This window comes from Oryzias latipes, chromosome 5 (genome assembly GCF_002234675.1).
Source record: "Oryzias latipes chromosome 5, ASM223467v1".
NCBI classification, from domain to species: Eukaryota; Metazoa; Chordata; class Actinopteri; order Beloniformes; family Adrianichthyidae; genus Oryzias; species Oryzias latipes.
Genome location: NC_019863.2, coordinates 887,784 through 903,840, shown reverse-complemented (window position 1 = coordinate 903,840; position 16,057 = coordinate 887,784). Strand labels below are relative to the sequence as shown.

Sequence of the window (16,057 nt, the reverse complement as noted above, 5' to 3'; positions counted from 1 at the left end):
GGAGACAAACACCAATTTACAAACTATAGACCTGTTCCTCTTCCACAATTCACAAAAATTGTAGAAAAAATATCAAATGATAATTTAGTTACATTTATTGATAAATATAACATTAAAAATGAAACCAATATGGTTTCAGAGAAAACAGATCAACCTCTTTGGCTATCATTGATGCTGTGGAGGAAATCACAAATGTTCTGGACAAAAAGAAATATGCAGCTGGAATTTACATTGACTTAAAAAAAGCATTTGACTCTCAATAATGAAATCCTACTAGACAAACTGGAAGTGTATGGGATAAGAGGACTAGCGCTAACTTGGGTCAAAAGCGAGTGGAAAAAAGAGTGGCCTTTTCTTGTGGCCAGTCTAAGGCACACCTGTGCAATAACCGTGCTGTCTAATCAGCATCTTGATATGGCACACCTGTGAGGTGGGATGGATTGTCTTGGCAAAGGAGAAGTGCTCACTATCACAGATTTAGACAGATTTGTGAACAATATTTCAGAGAACTGGTTATTTTGTGTATGTGGAAAATGTTTCACATCTTTGAGTTCATACCATAAAAATGGGAGCAATAACAAAAGGGTTGCGTTTATATTTTTGGTCAGTGTAAGATTGCTTCTTGGCTTATTTTCAAGCTAAAAAATCTAGCTCTACTGGGCTTTAGTTAATGATCGCTATATTTAATTAAGAAAATGTGATTTAAGTTTCTTTTTTGTTTTATTTTCTGTTTTTTTAATCTATGCATTTCATCATTTCTGTAATGAGTTTGATAAACCTGGGTACATTCTTTATTGCTTTGACTACAATGCTTGTGAGGCAGGCAGGGGGCCACTTAATTAAGATCACCTGTGCACACCAGCTGCTTCATCAGCAGAGGGCTGATAAAAGCCCTTCCTTCACTGTCAGTTCAGAATAAGCTTGAGACCTGCTGCTTCCAGGTTGGAAGGTGCAGCGTCAAAAGCTGTTTGGCTGTGTTTTGGCCCTAACCATAGGTAGGTTGGATGTCTGTTCTCCTCGTTTGCCGCCGCACCATTCCTAACCTGCACAACAGGTTTAGATCACAGGCATGTTTTTGCTGCTCGTGCGACTCAAAAAAGAATACATTTTTACATTTATATAAGATGGTAATGAAGACTCAGCATATTCATGGTACAATATTTTGTGAGAGTCCATCTTTATCTTATTTTATTGCATATATTTTTTCAAATTTTAATAGATATGATTCATAAAAGTGATCAATAGCTTTGATACTAAAGCTACTATCACCAAACTTTCTGTATGGACTAATGACATTGTCATACTACCTTAAAGATTATTTCAGAAATTCACTGTCTATGATGAGGAGTTTTTCATATTGAAATATGGATCTTATTAGTTCAAAAATGCTCAATAGCTCTGAAGAAGCTGAAGCAACTGTCACCAAACTTTCTGGACGGACTAATAATGACTTTTCTACTAACCTCCTTACTTGTAATGCAACATAGAATGAATATCAAGAATTTAATCTGTACTGTATGTACAGTACAGACCAAAAGTTTGGACACACCTTCTCATTCAAAGAGTTTTCTTTATTTTCATGACTATGAAAATTGTAGATTCGCACTGAAGGCATCTAAACTATGAATTAACACGTGGAATTATATACATAACAAAAAAGTGTGAAACAACTGAAAATATGTCATATTGTAGGTTCTTCATATTAGCCACCTTTTCCTTTGATTACTGGTTTGCTCACTCTTGGCATTCTCTTGATGAAGTGTAATTTCTGGCCTTATAAATGGGGTTGGGACCATCAGTTGTGTTGTGCAGAAGTCAGGTGAATACACAGCTGATAGTCCTACTGAATAGACTATTAGAATTTGGTAGGGATGGGAATAGAAGCCTCATGAAGCTTCCCTTGGGGTTCATGTAATTGTGCCGGAAAAATGAACCACCCATTCAGGACTTTGAAACCACACAGAACAGCAGCATCTGGATGCGGACTGGATGTAGATCGACATGTTTCAACTAATCTCCTTGTAACACTTCATTGTGGAAATGATGATGAAAAACCTCTTGATTCAAACACCATTGACCATTCCACTGAGCCATCTCTATTGATACTAATTTATCTTGCCATTGTAGATTCATTGAAGTATTATTTTTAAACACAACGTTCAAAGTGTATTGTTTTTTTCTGAGAAATCAAGTTGAAACGATCCTGAGCCACAGTACGTTTTTTTACAAGGAGCCATGGTAAAGTGCAATAAACTGACGCTGATTTCCAATCTTGGGGAAACAATAAAACTGGTCGGTAAACGTTCAGGATTCATTTCGCATTTCTAGAGAATAGCGCGCCCAACTGTTCAAAACACAAGTGGCATGCTAACCGTGGTTCGACCAAACGATGCATTTGGCACGTCATGCATCATCAACCACGTGATCTACGCTAGTTGACACACGCCCCGAAACATTGTGCCGAAAAACTCTTTCATGAAGGTGAAACGCTCGCCGAAGCGTCATGTCAAACGGGCCATCCCTAGAATTTGGATTATGGCAAGAAAAAAGCAGCTAAGTTCAGAAAAGTGGCCATCATTACTTTAAGAAATGAAGGTCAGTCAGTCCCAAAAATTGGGAAAACTTTGAAAGTGTCCCCAAATGCAGTCTCAAAAACCATCAAGCGCTACAAAGAAACTGGCTCACATGTGGACCACCCCAGGAAAGGAAGACCAAGAGTCACCTCTGCTGGGGAGGATAAGTTCATCCGAGTCAGCAGCCTCAGAAATGGCAGGTTAACAGCAGCTCAGATTAGAGAGCAGGTCAATGGCACACAGAGTTCTAGCAGCAGACACATCTCTACAACAACTGTTCAAAGGAGACTGTGTGAATCAGGCCTTCATGGTAGAATATCTGCTAGGAAACCACTGCTAAAGAAAGGCAACAAGCAGAAGAGACTTGTTTGGGCTAAAGAACACAAGGAATGGACATCAGAAATCTGGGCTTTGGTCTGAGTCCAAATTGGAGATTTTTGGTTCCAACCACTGTGTCTTTGTGCGACACAGAAAAGGTGAACGGATGGACTCTACATGCCTGGTTCCCACCGTGAAGCATGGAGGAGGAGGTGTAATGGTGTGGGGATGCTTTTCAACAGGACAATGACCCCAAACACACATCCAGACTGTGTAAGGACTATTTGACCAAGAAGGAGAGTGATGGGGGGCTGCACCAGATGACCTGGCCTCCACAGTCACCAGACCAGAACCCAATCAAGATGGTTTGGGGTGAGCTGGACCGCAGGGTGAAGGCAAAAGGACCAACAAGTGCTAAGCATCTCTGGGAACTCCTTCAAGACTGTTGGAAGACCATTTCAGGTGACTTCCTCTAGAAGTTCATAAGAGAATGCCAAGAGTGTGCAAAGCGGTAATCAGAACCTACAATGTGACACATTTTCAGTTGTTTCACACTTCGTTATGTATATAATTCCACGTGTTTTGATGGCTTCAGTGTGAATCTACAATTTCATAGTCGTGAAAATAAAGAAAACTCTTTGAATGAGAAGGTGTGTCCAAACTTTTGTACTGTCAGTCTGTCTGTATAAACACATTTTTTCTTTTAAAATGCATTTGTATTTTACTCTCTGTTAATACAACAGGATTGAGATACTTGCTGTCCAGTTTGAACGTTTATCAGATAAGTTATTGAGGTCGGAAGTCCGAAAGTCAGAATCTGTGAATATCTTTCTAACTTTACTGAACAAAGACAGTTGGTGTTACTGAACTCATGTTTGTTCTTCAGTGGTTGCCATTAAAGTTCAAAGCCTGTCTTATGATTTGCTCTGAAGGCAAAAATGACAAATGCAATATCATTAAAACAAAGTTAGACTTCTGATCAAAAGGGGAAGTAAAAAATAACGGATGATTATTTGCAGTTTATTACGGCTAATTAATGACCAATTCAAATCTTGAGCGGTTTTTAGATGACTTCTGGAGTGGAAAACCGTGACCTTATATGACAAAACAGGCTTTGAGGTTAAACCACCAGAAAACTTGGCAGCAGTAAAGTCTGTGGTCGTGTCAGCCTCTTACCTTCTCGTGAAGCTCGTGGAAGTCGCTGTAACGGTGCTTAACAGTCCACCTATACTGGCCAACCATCATTTCGATGATGTACACCTGGACAGACAGGTTCAGCGCTGTCAACTTTGGAAGTGAACATCAACAACAACAAAGGTCTGCTGTGGGATGCAGCTGCACTGTCTGTGCCGCCGCGTTTATTTCAACTGCATATCTTTTTAAAATAATAATAATAATAATAATAAACACATGAAAATGTATTTCGAGTCGCCCTAAGAATCCATTGGACCCTAAGGAGACTGGGGGTCGTGTGTTTGACAGCGAGCTTCATCTCTTTACTCTCCGAATTTGCGTGACACTGCTAGGAAGCTCAAATGCTAACTCCGGTTAGCCGTTCGCTTCTCAGGTTCCGTGCTCGTCCTTTAAAGCCTTTGAAGTTTTCGGTCTCAACAGGGCGGAAACTGTCGTTCTTAGCAGCTAAAGCAAAAACTTTAAAGTGTTTTGTTCCATTGACAAGTTTGCTCTGAATCAATGTTGTTGTGACGGTGCTACGGCTCGGCTAAGTGCCAGAATGCTAACACGCCGGAGAACACTTACAGTGTAGTTTTCCACCAGCTCCGAACCCACAACCCTCACTGTCCTCTCTGGAACCACATCTGAAAAGACCGGAGGATCCATTTCCAGACCAGATGAGCAAGTACCGCCAGTGACCGAGTTCGATTTGCGTTCCACAAACGACTCCGGTCACCCAACTCCGACCGCCATATTTGTTTTGAATCCCAACCAAGTAGCTGCCCGATTCAAAAAAACTTTATTCAAACAAGCTGAGGTACAGACTTGAATCCAATGAATGAATGAAGATCTGGACATAAATCGTTCATTGTGTCACTCCTCACCACTCCAGTGCCTCATCTTTTTTGGTATTGCATATTCACTCAAACAGTTTGGAAAGACTTGACCTAAAGACTTTTATAACAAACCATCTATACAAAGACTATGTATTTCTATGAACATATTGATTATGATTATTTTAGTCATGGGAGATTAAACACAGAGAAAATATTTATGGTTAGTGTACTTATAGTTTTGGGTTTTTATTTTACACACAAACTAAAATGTGCTAACAAAAAACTTAAAGAAATGATTTGTTTGTAAATCATTTCTTGTCTATGTTTGTAAAAACTATCCTGCACTAATAAAAAAGCAATAACAGTTGAAGCATGGTTTCATTTGAAATTTTAGTAGAATCTTTTCCTACTTTTCTTTATTTACATCCTCTCTCTCTCTCTATATATATATATATATATATTTATATGTATATATATAAACGCCCCTCTCACCCTCCGCGGGTGGTTTCTCCTCCAAGCTCGGGTCCTCTACCAGAGGCCTGGGAGCTTGAGGGTCCTGCAGTATCTTAGCTGTTCCTAGCACTGTGCTTTTCTGGACTGAGAGGTCTGAGGTCTTTCCAGGTATCTGTTGTAGCCACTCCTCCAGCTTGGGGGTTACTGCCCCGAGTGCTCCAATTACCACAGGCACCACTGTCACCCTCACTTTCCAGGCTTTCTCCAGTTCTTCTCTGAGTCCCTGGTATTTCTCCAGTTTCTCATGTTCCTTCTTCCTGATGTTCCCATCGCTTGGTACTGCGACATCCACCACAACGGCTTTTCTCTGTTCTTTATCCACCACTACAATGTCTGGTTGGTTCTCCATTACCATCCTGTCAGTCTGAATCTGGAAGTCCCACAGGATCTTTGCCCTCTCATTCTCTACCACCTTTGGAGGTGTTTCCCATTTTGACCTTGGGGTTTCCAGTTCATATTCTGCACACATGTTCCTGTATATTGTTCCAGTCACTTGATTGTGGCGCTCCATGTATGCTTTACCTGCCAGCATCTTACACCCTGCAGTTATGTGCTGGATTGTTTCAGGCGCCTCTTTGCACAGCCTACACCTTGGGTCTTGTCTGGTGTGGTAGAGCTACACCTTGGGTCTTGTCTGGTGTGGTAGATCTACACCTTGGGTCTTGTCTGGTGTGGTAATAATAATAATGGATTGGATTTTTCTGCGCTTTTCCAGACGCTCAAAGCGCTTACATTGTGTCCATTATTCATTCACTCCTCATTCATACTTGGTGATGGTAAGCTACTGTTGTAGCCAAAGCTGCCCTGGGGCAGACTGACAGAGGCGTGGCTGCCAGTTCGCGCCTACGGCCCCTCTGACCATCACCGGGATCATTCATGCACATTCACACACCAGTGGAGGCCACACTGGAGGCAAGGAGGGTGAAGTGTCTTGCCCAAGGACACAATGACATTTGGCTGGTGGGAGCGGGGATCGAACCGCCGACCCTTCGATCATTGGACGACCCGCTCAACCGCCTGAGCCACTGTCGCCCAGGTAGATCTACACCTTGGGTCTTGTCTTGTCTGGTGTGGTAGATCTGAGCCTCTATTGCTCTGGTGCTCAGGGCTTGTTCCTGAGCTGCCAGGATGAGTGCTTCAGTGCTGTCCTGTAGGCCAGCCCTTTCTAGCCATTGGTAGGACTTCTTGATATCAGCCACTTCAGTTATGGTCCGGTGGTACATCCCATGCAGGGGTTTGTCCTCCCATGAGGATCTGTCCTCCAGCACTGTATCCTCTGCTCTCCATTGCCTGAGACATTCACTGAGCACACTGTCAGTTGGGGCCTTGAGCTTGATGTATTCATGCATCTTGGATGTTTCATCCTGGATAGTGGCTTCCACACTCACTAGTCCTCGGCCTCCTTCCTTGCGGCTAGCATACAGTCTCAGGGTGCTGGATTTGGGGTGGAACCCTCCATGCATGGTGAGGAGCTTTCGTGTTTTAACATCCGTGGTCTGTATCTCTTCCTTTTCGCCATCTTATTATACCTGCAGGGTATCTGATAACTGTCAGTGCGTAGCTGTTTATTGCTCGGGTCTTATTTTTTCCATTGAGCTGGCTTCTCAGGACTTGCCTTACTCGTTGGAGGTATTTAGCTGTTGCAGCTTTCCTTGTTGCCTGCTCCAGGTTGCCATTTGCCTGTGGGATTCCAAGGTACTTGTAACTGTCCTCAATGTCTGCTATTGTTCCTTCTGGGAGTGAGACCCCTCCTATGCAGACTACCTTGTCTCTCTTTGTCACCATCCGGCTGCATTTATCGAGCCCGAATGACATCCCAATGTCAGTACTGTAGATCCTGGTGGTGTGGATCAGGGAGTCAATGTCACACTCGCTCTTAGCATATAGCTTCATGTCATCCATGTAGAGGAGGTGACCGATGTTGGCCCCATTTCTGAGTCAGTATCCATAGCCAGTATTGTCAATTATTTGGCTGAGGGGTTCCGACCTATGCAGAATAGCAGAACAACACCATATTTGGCCTGCACGAAAAGAACACAAAATCAAACATAAAATTGTCAATTAATATAATTATAATATTTAGTAAGTTTCATACACACAAATCAACATTTTCTTCATCACAACTTTTTTTCCCTGTAATAATTAAATAATTAGAATCTTATTTACACACTATTTCTAATAGCTAAACAAAAAGGCCATACGTATTTATGAAAACTGTCTTTGAACATTTTTAATGTATAGTAATCTGTTTTGTAATATTTATTTTGTAATACATGTGCCATCCTCTGGGATTCTCATTGTTATGACTATTTTTCTTGTCATAAATAATTTTTAAGTGTTCAGGGGCCTGCAACTAATGATGACTTCACACCATTTGATTGGCTGGACATTGGTCTGATGACCTGTAAGATAGTGATTGGTCTGGATAAATGACGGTACAGACGTAGAAGAAGAAACTGCGAGTTCCATTGTAATCAAACAAAGCTGCAGCATAGAGCGAGATCATCTTCTGCTTTTATTATTGTTAGGATTATTATTAAGTTCATGTTTGCTTATAGCTTTTTTAATCCTTGCTTCAACAACATTTATCTGTGGATGAAATTCAACTGCTCCCATGGGCCCACCACCCGTAGGAGACCTCAAAAGGGGCCGGTGCAATGTGGTTTGGGTGGCAGTCGAGGGCGGGTGCCTCGGCGGCCCAAACCCCAATCATGGAACCTGGCTTTTGGGACATGGAATGTCACCTCTCTGGGAGGGAAGGAGCCTGAGCTGGTGCGAGAGGTTGAGAGATACCGTCTAGATATAGTCGGGCTCACCTCCACACATAGCCTGGGCTCTGAAACTCAGTCCTTAGAGAGGGGTTGGACTCTCTACCACTCTGGAGTCGCCCAAGGTGAGAGGCGGCGGGCTGGCGTGGGCTTACTCGTGAGCCCCCAGCTCAGCCGCCAAGTGTTGGAGTTCACCCCGGTGGACGAGAGGGTCATGTCCCTCCGCCTCCGGGTGGGGGACAGGTCTCTAAATATGGTTTCGGCTTACGGGCCGAACAGCAGTTCGGAGTACCAGGCCTTCTTGGTGTCTCTTGAAGGGGTACTGGAAAGTGCCCCAACGGGGGACTCCATTGTCTTCCTGGGGGACTTCAATGCCCACGTGGGCAATGACAGTGGCACCTGGAGGGGTGTGATTGGAAGGAACGCCCCCCCCTGATCTGAACCCGAGTGGTGTTTTGTTATTGGACTTCTGTGCTCGTCATAGTTTGTCCATAACGAACACCATGTTCGAGCACAAGGGTGTCCATCAATACACCTGGCATCAGGACACCCTAGGCAGGAGGTCAATGATCGACTTTGTAGTTGTTTCAGGTGACCTTCGGCCCTGTGTCTTGGACACTCGGGTGAAGAGAGGGGCGGAGCTGTCCACCGATCACTACCTGGTGGTGAGTTGGATTCGCTGGCGGGGAAGGAGGCCGAAAAGACTTGGAAGACCCAAACGTACTGTGAGGGTCTGCTGGGAATGTCTGGCTGAGCCCTCCGTCAGGGAAGTCTTTAACTCCCACATCCGGGAGAACTTCAAACAGGTACCGAGGGATGTTGGGGACATTGAGTCCGAATGGACCATGTTTTCCACCTCCATTGTCTCTGCTGCTGCTCGGAGCTGTGGTCGCAAGGTCTCTGGTGCCTGTCGCGGCGGTAACCCCCGAACCCGGTGGTGGACACTGGAAGTAAGGGATGCCGTCAAGCTGAAGAAGGAGTCCTACCAGGCCTGGCTGGCTGCGGGACTCCAGAGGCAGCTGACAGATTCCGGCAGTCTAAGCGAGCTGCGGCCCGGACTGTTGCGGAGGCGAAAACTCGGTCCTGGGAGGAGTTCGGTGAGGCCATGGAGAAGGACTATCGGTTGGCCTCGAAGAAATTCTGGCAAACCATCCGGCGACTCAGGAGGGGAAAGCAGTTCTCCACAGGCACCGTTTTCAGTGCAGGTGGGGAGCTGTTGACTTCGACTGGGGACATTGTCGGGCGGTGGAAGGAATACTTCGAGGATCTCCTCAATCCCACTGACACGCCTTCTTTTGAAGAAGCGGAGAGTGAGGACTTTGGGGTGGGGCTGTCTATTACCCGGGCTGAAGTCACTGAAGTAGTCAACGAGCTCCTCGGTGGCAAGGCCCCGGGGGTGGATGAAGTCCGCCCTGAGCACCTCAAGTCTCTGGATGCTGTGGGAGTGTCTTGGCTGACACGTTTCTGCAGCGTCGCGTGGCGGTCGGGAACCGTACCACTGGACTGGCAGACAGGGGTGGTGGTTCCCCTCTTTAAGAAGGGGGACCGGAGGGTGTGTTCCAACCATAGGGGAATTACACTCCTCAGCCTCCCTGGGAAAGTCTATGCCAGGGTACTGGAGAGGAGAGTCCGTCCGATAGTCGAACCTCGGATTCAGGAACAACAGTGCGGTTTCCGTCCTGGTCGTGGAACAGTGGACCAGCTCTACACCCTCTTTAGGGTGCTGGAGGGATTGTGGGAGTTCGCTCATCCAGTCCATATGTGTTTTGTGGATTTGGAGAAGGCGTTCGACCGCGTCCCCCGTGGCATCCTGTGGGGGGTGCTCTGGGAGTATGGGGTCCGGGGAGCCTTACTGAGGGCTGTCCGGTCTCTGCATGACCGGAGTAGGAGCTTGGTTCGCATAGCCGGCAGTAAGTCAGACCTGTTCCCGGTCCACGTTGGACTCCGGCAGAGCTGCCCTTTATCACCGGTTCTGTTCATAGTTTTTATGGACAGAATTTCTAGGCGCAGCCAGGGGCCGGAAGGGATCTGGTTTGGGGACCACAGGATTTCCTCTCTGCTTTTTGAAGATGATGTTGTCCTGTTGGCTTCATCGAACCGGGACCTCCAGCGTGCATTGGGGCGGTTTGCGGCCGAGTGTGAAGCGGCTGGGATGAGGGTCAGCACCGCTAAATCTGAGGCCATGGTCCTTGACCGGAGAAAGGTAGCTTGCCATCTCTCGGTGGGTGGAGTGTCCTTGCCCCAGGTGGAGGAGTTTAAATACCTCGGGGTCTTGTTCACGAGTGAGGGAAGATCGGAGCGTGAGATTGACAGGCGGATCGGAGCGGCATCCGTAGTTATGCGGTCGCTCTATCGGTCCGTCGTGGTGAAGAGAGAGCTGAGCCGAAAAGCAAAGCTCTCAATTTACCGGTCGATCTATGTTCCAGTACTCACCTATGGTCATGAGCTATGGGCCATGACCGAAAGAACGAGGTCCCGAATACAAGCGGCTGAAATGAGCTTCCTCCGTAGGGTGGCTGGGCGCTCCCTTAGAGATAGGGTGAGAAGCTCGGTCACCCGCGGGGAGCTCGGAGTAGAACCGCTTCTCCTCCACATTGAAAGGAGCCAGCTGAGGTGGCTCGGGCATCTAGTCCGGATGCCCCCTGGACGCCTCCCTGGAGAGGTGTTCCGGGCATGTCCCACTGGGCGGAGGCCCCGGGGAAGACCCAGGACACGCTGGAGAGACTACGTCTCTCGGCTGGCCTGGGAACGCCTCGGGGTCCCCCCAGAGGAGCTGGAGGAAGTGGCTGGGAAGTCTGGGTATCTCTGCTCAGTCTGCTGCCCCCGCGACCCGGTCCCGGATAAGCGGAGGAAGATGGATGGATGGATGGATGAAATTCAACTGGAATAAATCAGCCTTTATTTTGTCTGGATCTGGCTGGTAACACAAGTTCACATGTTTGTTTTGCACGATGTCTCAGGACTGTTCATTCAAAAGTCCCTCTGCCAGCTCACACACCGTCCCATAGCCACTTGATAGTTTAATTTTAATTTTACAAATCTCCCGGTAGACACGGTTTTCCCGAGTCCAGCAGCTTGCCCATGCAGAGCAGCCAGACGGACTGCAGTCTGGAGCCTCCTCCAGAGCGCACACCGAAACAAAGCACCCTCCGCTGCCTGCAAACACGAAGCTACAAGTCCGGCTGCACTGCTCAGAGACACGGTTCACTCGCATGGAGCAGCCTGTTCAACTAAATGTCTTAATTATTGCGTGTATTTTGTGTTCCTTTATTTTGATACGCTTTTCATAGTAGTCTCACATTTGCAAATATCTGAATAGGACTCGGTTTATTAGATCATATGTGTCTCTAAATTCCTGAAATTTTCTCATTTCGTCTTTCTTTATCATTGTGCACATGGCCGTAATACCCTTTTCAGCCTTTTGGATCTGTGGTCAGTTTGTGCAGGTCTAAATTTGTCGTTATATGCTGTCCATTTCAGCAATCCGAGTTCTTCAACCAATTTCAGTTGTTTTATAACAGAATACCATTTCTCAAGGGTATATAATGTTATTGGATTTAGATCTTAATGCTCTTTCACAGTGGCTGGGATCTCATTTTCCCCCATTCATGTTTGAATTGGGAATTTGGGTGCAAAACATCTTTCCACCGGGCAACATACTCTGCATTACACAAGTATACTAAGCATTGTATTTGGGCAGCTCTAAAGTATTCTTTTTAGCTGCGTTTATCTTTTCTTGTTGTTCGCTCATCTCTGTTGATATCATGGACATTTTCTGCTAGACGTCCTCTCTGAATTCGGATAACTTGTCACTCATTTTATCCGTGATGTCATCTTTGAATATTTTCAAGTCAGCCTTCATTTCGTAATGCAAACTCTGAAATTGTTCTCTATCTGTACTCTGACAGTTAGCCATGTTAGGTTCGGGTGCTAGCATGACCTCCTTCCTTCACTGGTTGAAGTTTTGGCTAAAGATGCCCTGGATCCATTTTAGGTCAGTGAATTGGATCGATAACCACAAATTATGATATGAATACACCCCAACACCTCCTTTTTGAGGCAGAACTAGACAGTCAGTCATTCACAATCTTCTTTAAATTTAGTCTCTAGTGCACAATTTGTCTTTATGCACCGCGACAGTGATTCTTCCGATTTAAAATAAGTATTTTGACTGACAGTCCACACAAAATAATGTTTTTTGTGTTTTTAAATCAAACAACCCGGTTCAGTGTTAACAGAAGGCTCTGTGTCTGATCCAAATGTTCTGCAACTTAGAATCAGTGCAGAGGATGCATACTGTTGTTTTGTAGAGAAATTCCATCCTGATGGTGGCGCAAAAGGAGAGAAGATGAGATCACCAGAGACAGCTGTGGGTCTCCCGTTTCTACAGAAAAGTGGAAACAAAGGGAACAGTTCAGGTGTTTTCAGGTTCCAGGACTGGTCCTCATGTCTTCCCCACTGTCCTGCACGGGGCTGGTGAGCTGTTGTTGCTGTCAGCAGCATTAACTATCAGTCTACCGTCAGGAACGAGACCAGATTCCATCTCAACCGGACCGAACCATGCTGCGGAGGAGTGTTGTGACTTTCCTCAGAGACATTTCGCCGTCACTAAAGGTCGGGATCTATGTCAACCTATCAAATACAAACATTATACTGTTTTTTCTTTCTTTCTTAAGTTCAGAAAGCCCTCAGTTAAAAACGCCAAGGGACTATGTCTGATCATCCTCCCCCCTCGGAGAGCCAGCAAATGGATCATTCCTTCTCTTTATGTTAGCAGTGGAAGGAGGCAGAGTGACAGTTGAAGTCTGTCTGCATACAGTATCACAGTGGTCAGACTGCCAAGCCCACCTCAAATTAGCCCTGCAGCCCCTGATCGGAGCCGTGAAGAGCCCCGTGACCGAAGACTCGTCACACGCGTGACCGAAGACTCGTCACGCGTGACCGCAGGCAAACTGCTGCTGCTGCTGCAAGGAGAGGCAGCGCAGGCTATGCTGCAGCAAAGGTAGAGGTCAAGAAGAAGACAAACGAGAGGAGTAAGCAGGTAGACTCCGACGGGGGTGGGGATGGGGGGTCGTTTGTGAACTAAAGCAGAAGCATCAAGCTGCAGAGTGTTGCTCTGTGGGCCACTGAGGGGGAGGAGATGTGAAGGAGGGCAGGGAGAGAGCAACAACTGCGAGAAAGACGAGAGAGACATGCTGCTGTCAGAGATCATGTGCGGGAGGAGCTTCCACCAGAAAAAGCAGCAGCTGCAGCCGGAGGAGGAGAAGAAGGAGGCGGCCCTGGAATGGGAGGCGGCCGTCCGCACGACGCACTGCTGGTCGAAGAGCTCCAGAACCCGGAGGACAGCGGGGGGAGGAGGGCGCCGTCAGCTGCGTCATCACCCCCGACGCGCCCACACGCGGATGACGTCCCTGCGTCCTGTCAACGTGAAGGGAAACAGTGCGCGGGGGATGCGAGCGCCGAAGAACACCAACCAGTTTCTAATGCACGAAAAGTACCAGATGCAGCACATGCGCTCCGACTCGGTAGGGAGCGACTGCAGCTGCAGGTCCAACAGCGACGTGGACCTCACCGACATGGACTCCTACCTTGGAGCCCTGGAGAACGCCAGAGGGGCTCTTCTGGACAGCCCCAAGCTCCACGACTCAACATCGCCCCTGCGGCGGTTCGTGGTACTGCACCCCGACGCCGTGTGCCTTAACGGGAAGAAAGTCTGCTCGGAGGACAGTATGCAGTACTTTCCATCCGAGCAGGACCTGATGCAGAGCCAGAACTTCATGCAGAAGGACTTTGCTGAGTTCTGCAACTTCCTGTACGCATGAGGTCTTTTTTTTTCTTCTTTTTTTGGAGAACTGATCCGCTTCAAGGAGGTGAGCTTTAGATGGAGAAGACCTCAGACAGGGACTCTTAACAAAAATCTGGTTGCTTCTAGGTTCTTCAGTTGCTGACTGTTTCAGAAGAACGACTGTAATGAGTCACAGTCATATTTTTAAAGTTTTTGATCAATATTGTTTTTATTGTTGTACACAAAAGGAATGAATGGGAAGGGAGAGAGAATCGAGTGAAAATAAAAGTTTTATGTTATAGTGATGCTTCAATGGTTTTCTTTTTACTTCCTTTCACCCCCACACCCCCAAAAATAAATAAATAAAGATGGTTGTAAAACAAAGAGGTTTAGACTGCTTACAGAGAAGAGCTGCTGGAAGAACAGCGGATGAAGCACCAACTGTTTCACTTTAGCCCTTGTGCTATCCTAGGCACTTTACCATTGGGAGTTGGGTCATCTTGACCCACTAGACCGTGCTCTGAACCTTTTTTCTTCAATGATTTGTGATCCTCACTGGTGTCCATGGATTACATGAAGTCTTTCCACCTTTGTCATGGTAGGGAGAACACCTCAATGGAAGGGGGGGGGGGGGGGGTCATCTAAGATAGCATAAGGGTTAAAATTCAAACATCACACTAGTCACAGATCCAAACAGCAGCATAAGCTTGGAAAACTGACATGTTTTAAAAGACAAAAACTCCCCACAAACTTGTCGATTTATTTTTTTCTTTGATTTTTTTCACTGAACGTCTTTGCATCAGATGTTTCACTGAGCAGATTCAAACAGTTCTGACCTGCTGTTTGAACGTGTTCTCCATGTTTCCAGTGACAACCTCACTGAAGGTAGCTCTCACATTTCAGTTGATATTTTTCAACTGTTTTCTTCCACACAAAAGTGCAGCGGATTCACTGAAAGTAACCCAACATTGTTGTGTTAGTGTTACCTTAACTTGGTGCAGTGGAATCATCACACTCTCTCATGACAGGCAAGGGAGTTTACACATATTTGTGCTGGGGTGTCAGAAAGTAACAGCCCATTAAGACCAGGCCGGAAAACATGAAGACTTTCCATCGTTCTGGTTGATTGAAATTACAAGAGCAACAACAAGCCGACAAACGGTAAAGTGAATATTTTTCATATGGAAGCCTTTTTATCTTTAAAACATTTGCAGATTAGGAGGCTGCAAAGGGAAGATACTCCATCTTGGAGCCTATGTCCCTTTGCAGGTTTACAAAGCCACCTTAGATGTTGTTCACCTTTCAGCAAATCCCTATACTGATTCGCACAGGTGGTTTGGCAGAGATTTTTTTGCTGGATGCCATCCCTGTATTTAATCCAGGCTGGGGACTGGCACAGGGACCAGCCCAGACTTGGGCCCTCTTGTGGCTCCATAGTTAGGCAGTAGCGTGAAGAGTCTTCCCCAAGCACCCACACTGGATTATTAACTGCATATGCAACTGGATAAAGCAATCCCTCCCCCTGCCTTTCAAACAGGAAGTACCTGCTGGCTCCAAAAAGCCAATATCCCATAGACCTCTAGAAAGAAAGAAACAGCTGTTACTCAGTCTATTTATCAGAATACCCATTCTTGCTCTGATACTTTTACATCTTCTTGATAATCCTAAATTTTTATATTTTTTCTTAATTGCAATTTATTCAAGTTATAAACTGACCAATCAGATGGCTCAGTAAAAGCATGTGGTGCCTGCTGGCCCCTATCTCAAATGTTTGAATGATTCTCCTGAGCTGCTTTCAGTGGAAGGGGTGGGGACTTTTTACAAGCTTACTGATGATTGGCAACAGTAATTGCCATAGGAGCAGTGACTCAGACCGACTCAGACCAATTACTATTGCCTGGCTCCACCATGGCGCCGTCTGTATTGCACAAAAATGGCGACTCTTTGGCTTCATTTTGCTGGAGCCGGAGGTTAGGTGTTTTCTATGGGTGCTATTTTCCAGTCTTCTATTGTCCAATTTTGGTGAGCCTGTGTGAATTGTAGCCTCAGTTTCCTGCTCTTAGCTGACAGGAGTGGCGCCCAGTGTGGTCC

At 46.1% G+C, this 16,057-nt stretch overlaps 2 protein-coding genes across 3 annotated transcripts in view; one reads left to right on the top strand and one right to left on the bottom strand.

The window, feature by feature from the left end:
* Positions 1-4,858, bottom strand: part of nisch (nischarin) — a 32,919-nt gene extending 28,061 nt beyond the window's left edge. Inside the window, exons 1-2 of one of the 2 annotated variants that reach the window (XM_023954692.1) lie at positions 4,650-4,858; positions 4,068-4,151 (exon numbers count right to left, since the gene is read on the bottom strand). In XM_023954692.1, the coding sequence (XP_023810460.1) occupies positions 4,068-4,151; positions 4,650-4,730 (165 nt within the window). In that variant the 5' untranslated portion in view covers positions 4,731-4,858. The remainder of the gene's footprint in view (positions 1-4,067; positions 4,152-4,649) is intronic. The other variant, XM_020701466.2, reaches the window with a different exon arrangement.
* LOC101155499 lies at positions 937-14,267 on the top strand. Its single transcript, XM_004086120.4, has 2 exons — positions 937-995; positions 12,858-14,267. The coding sequence occupies exon 2, from the start codon at positions 13,374-13,376 to the stop codon at positions 14,001-14,003; it is 630 nt and encodes a 209-aa protein (XP_004086168.1). The 5' UTR covers positions 937-995; positions 12,858-13,373; the 3' UTR covers positions 14,004-14,267.
* Positions 14,268-16,057: the final 1,790 nt, after the last annotated feature.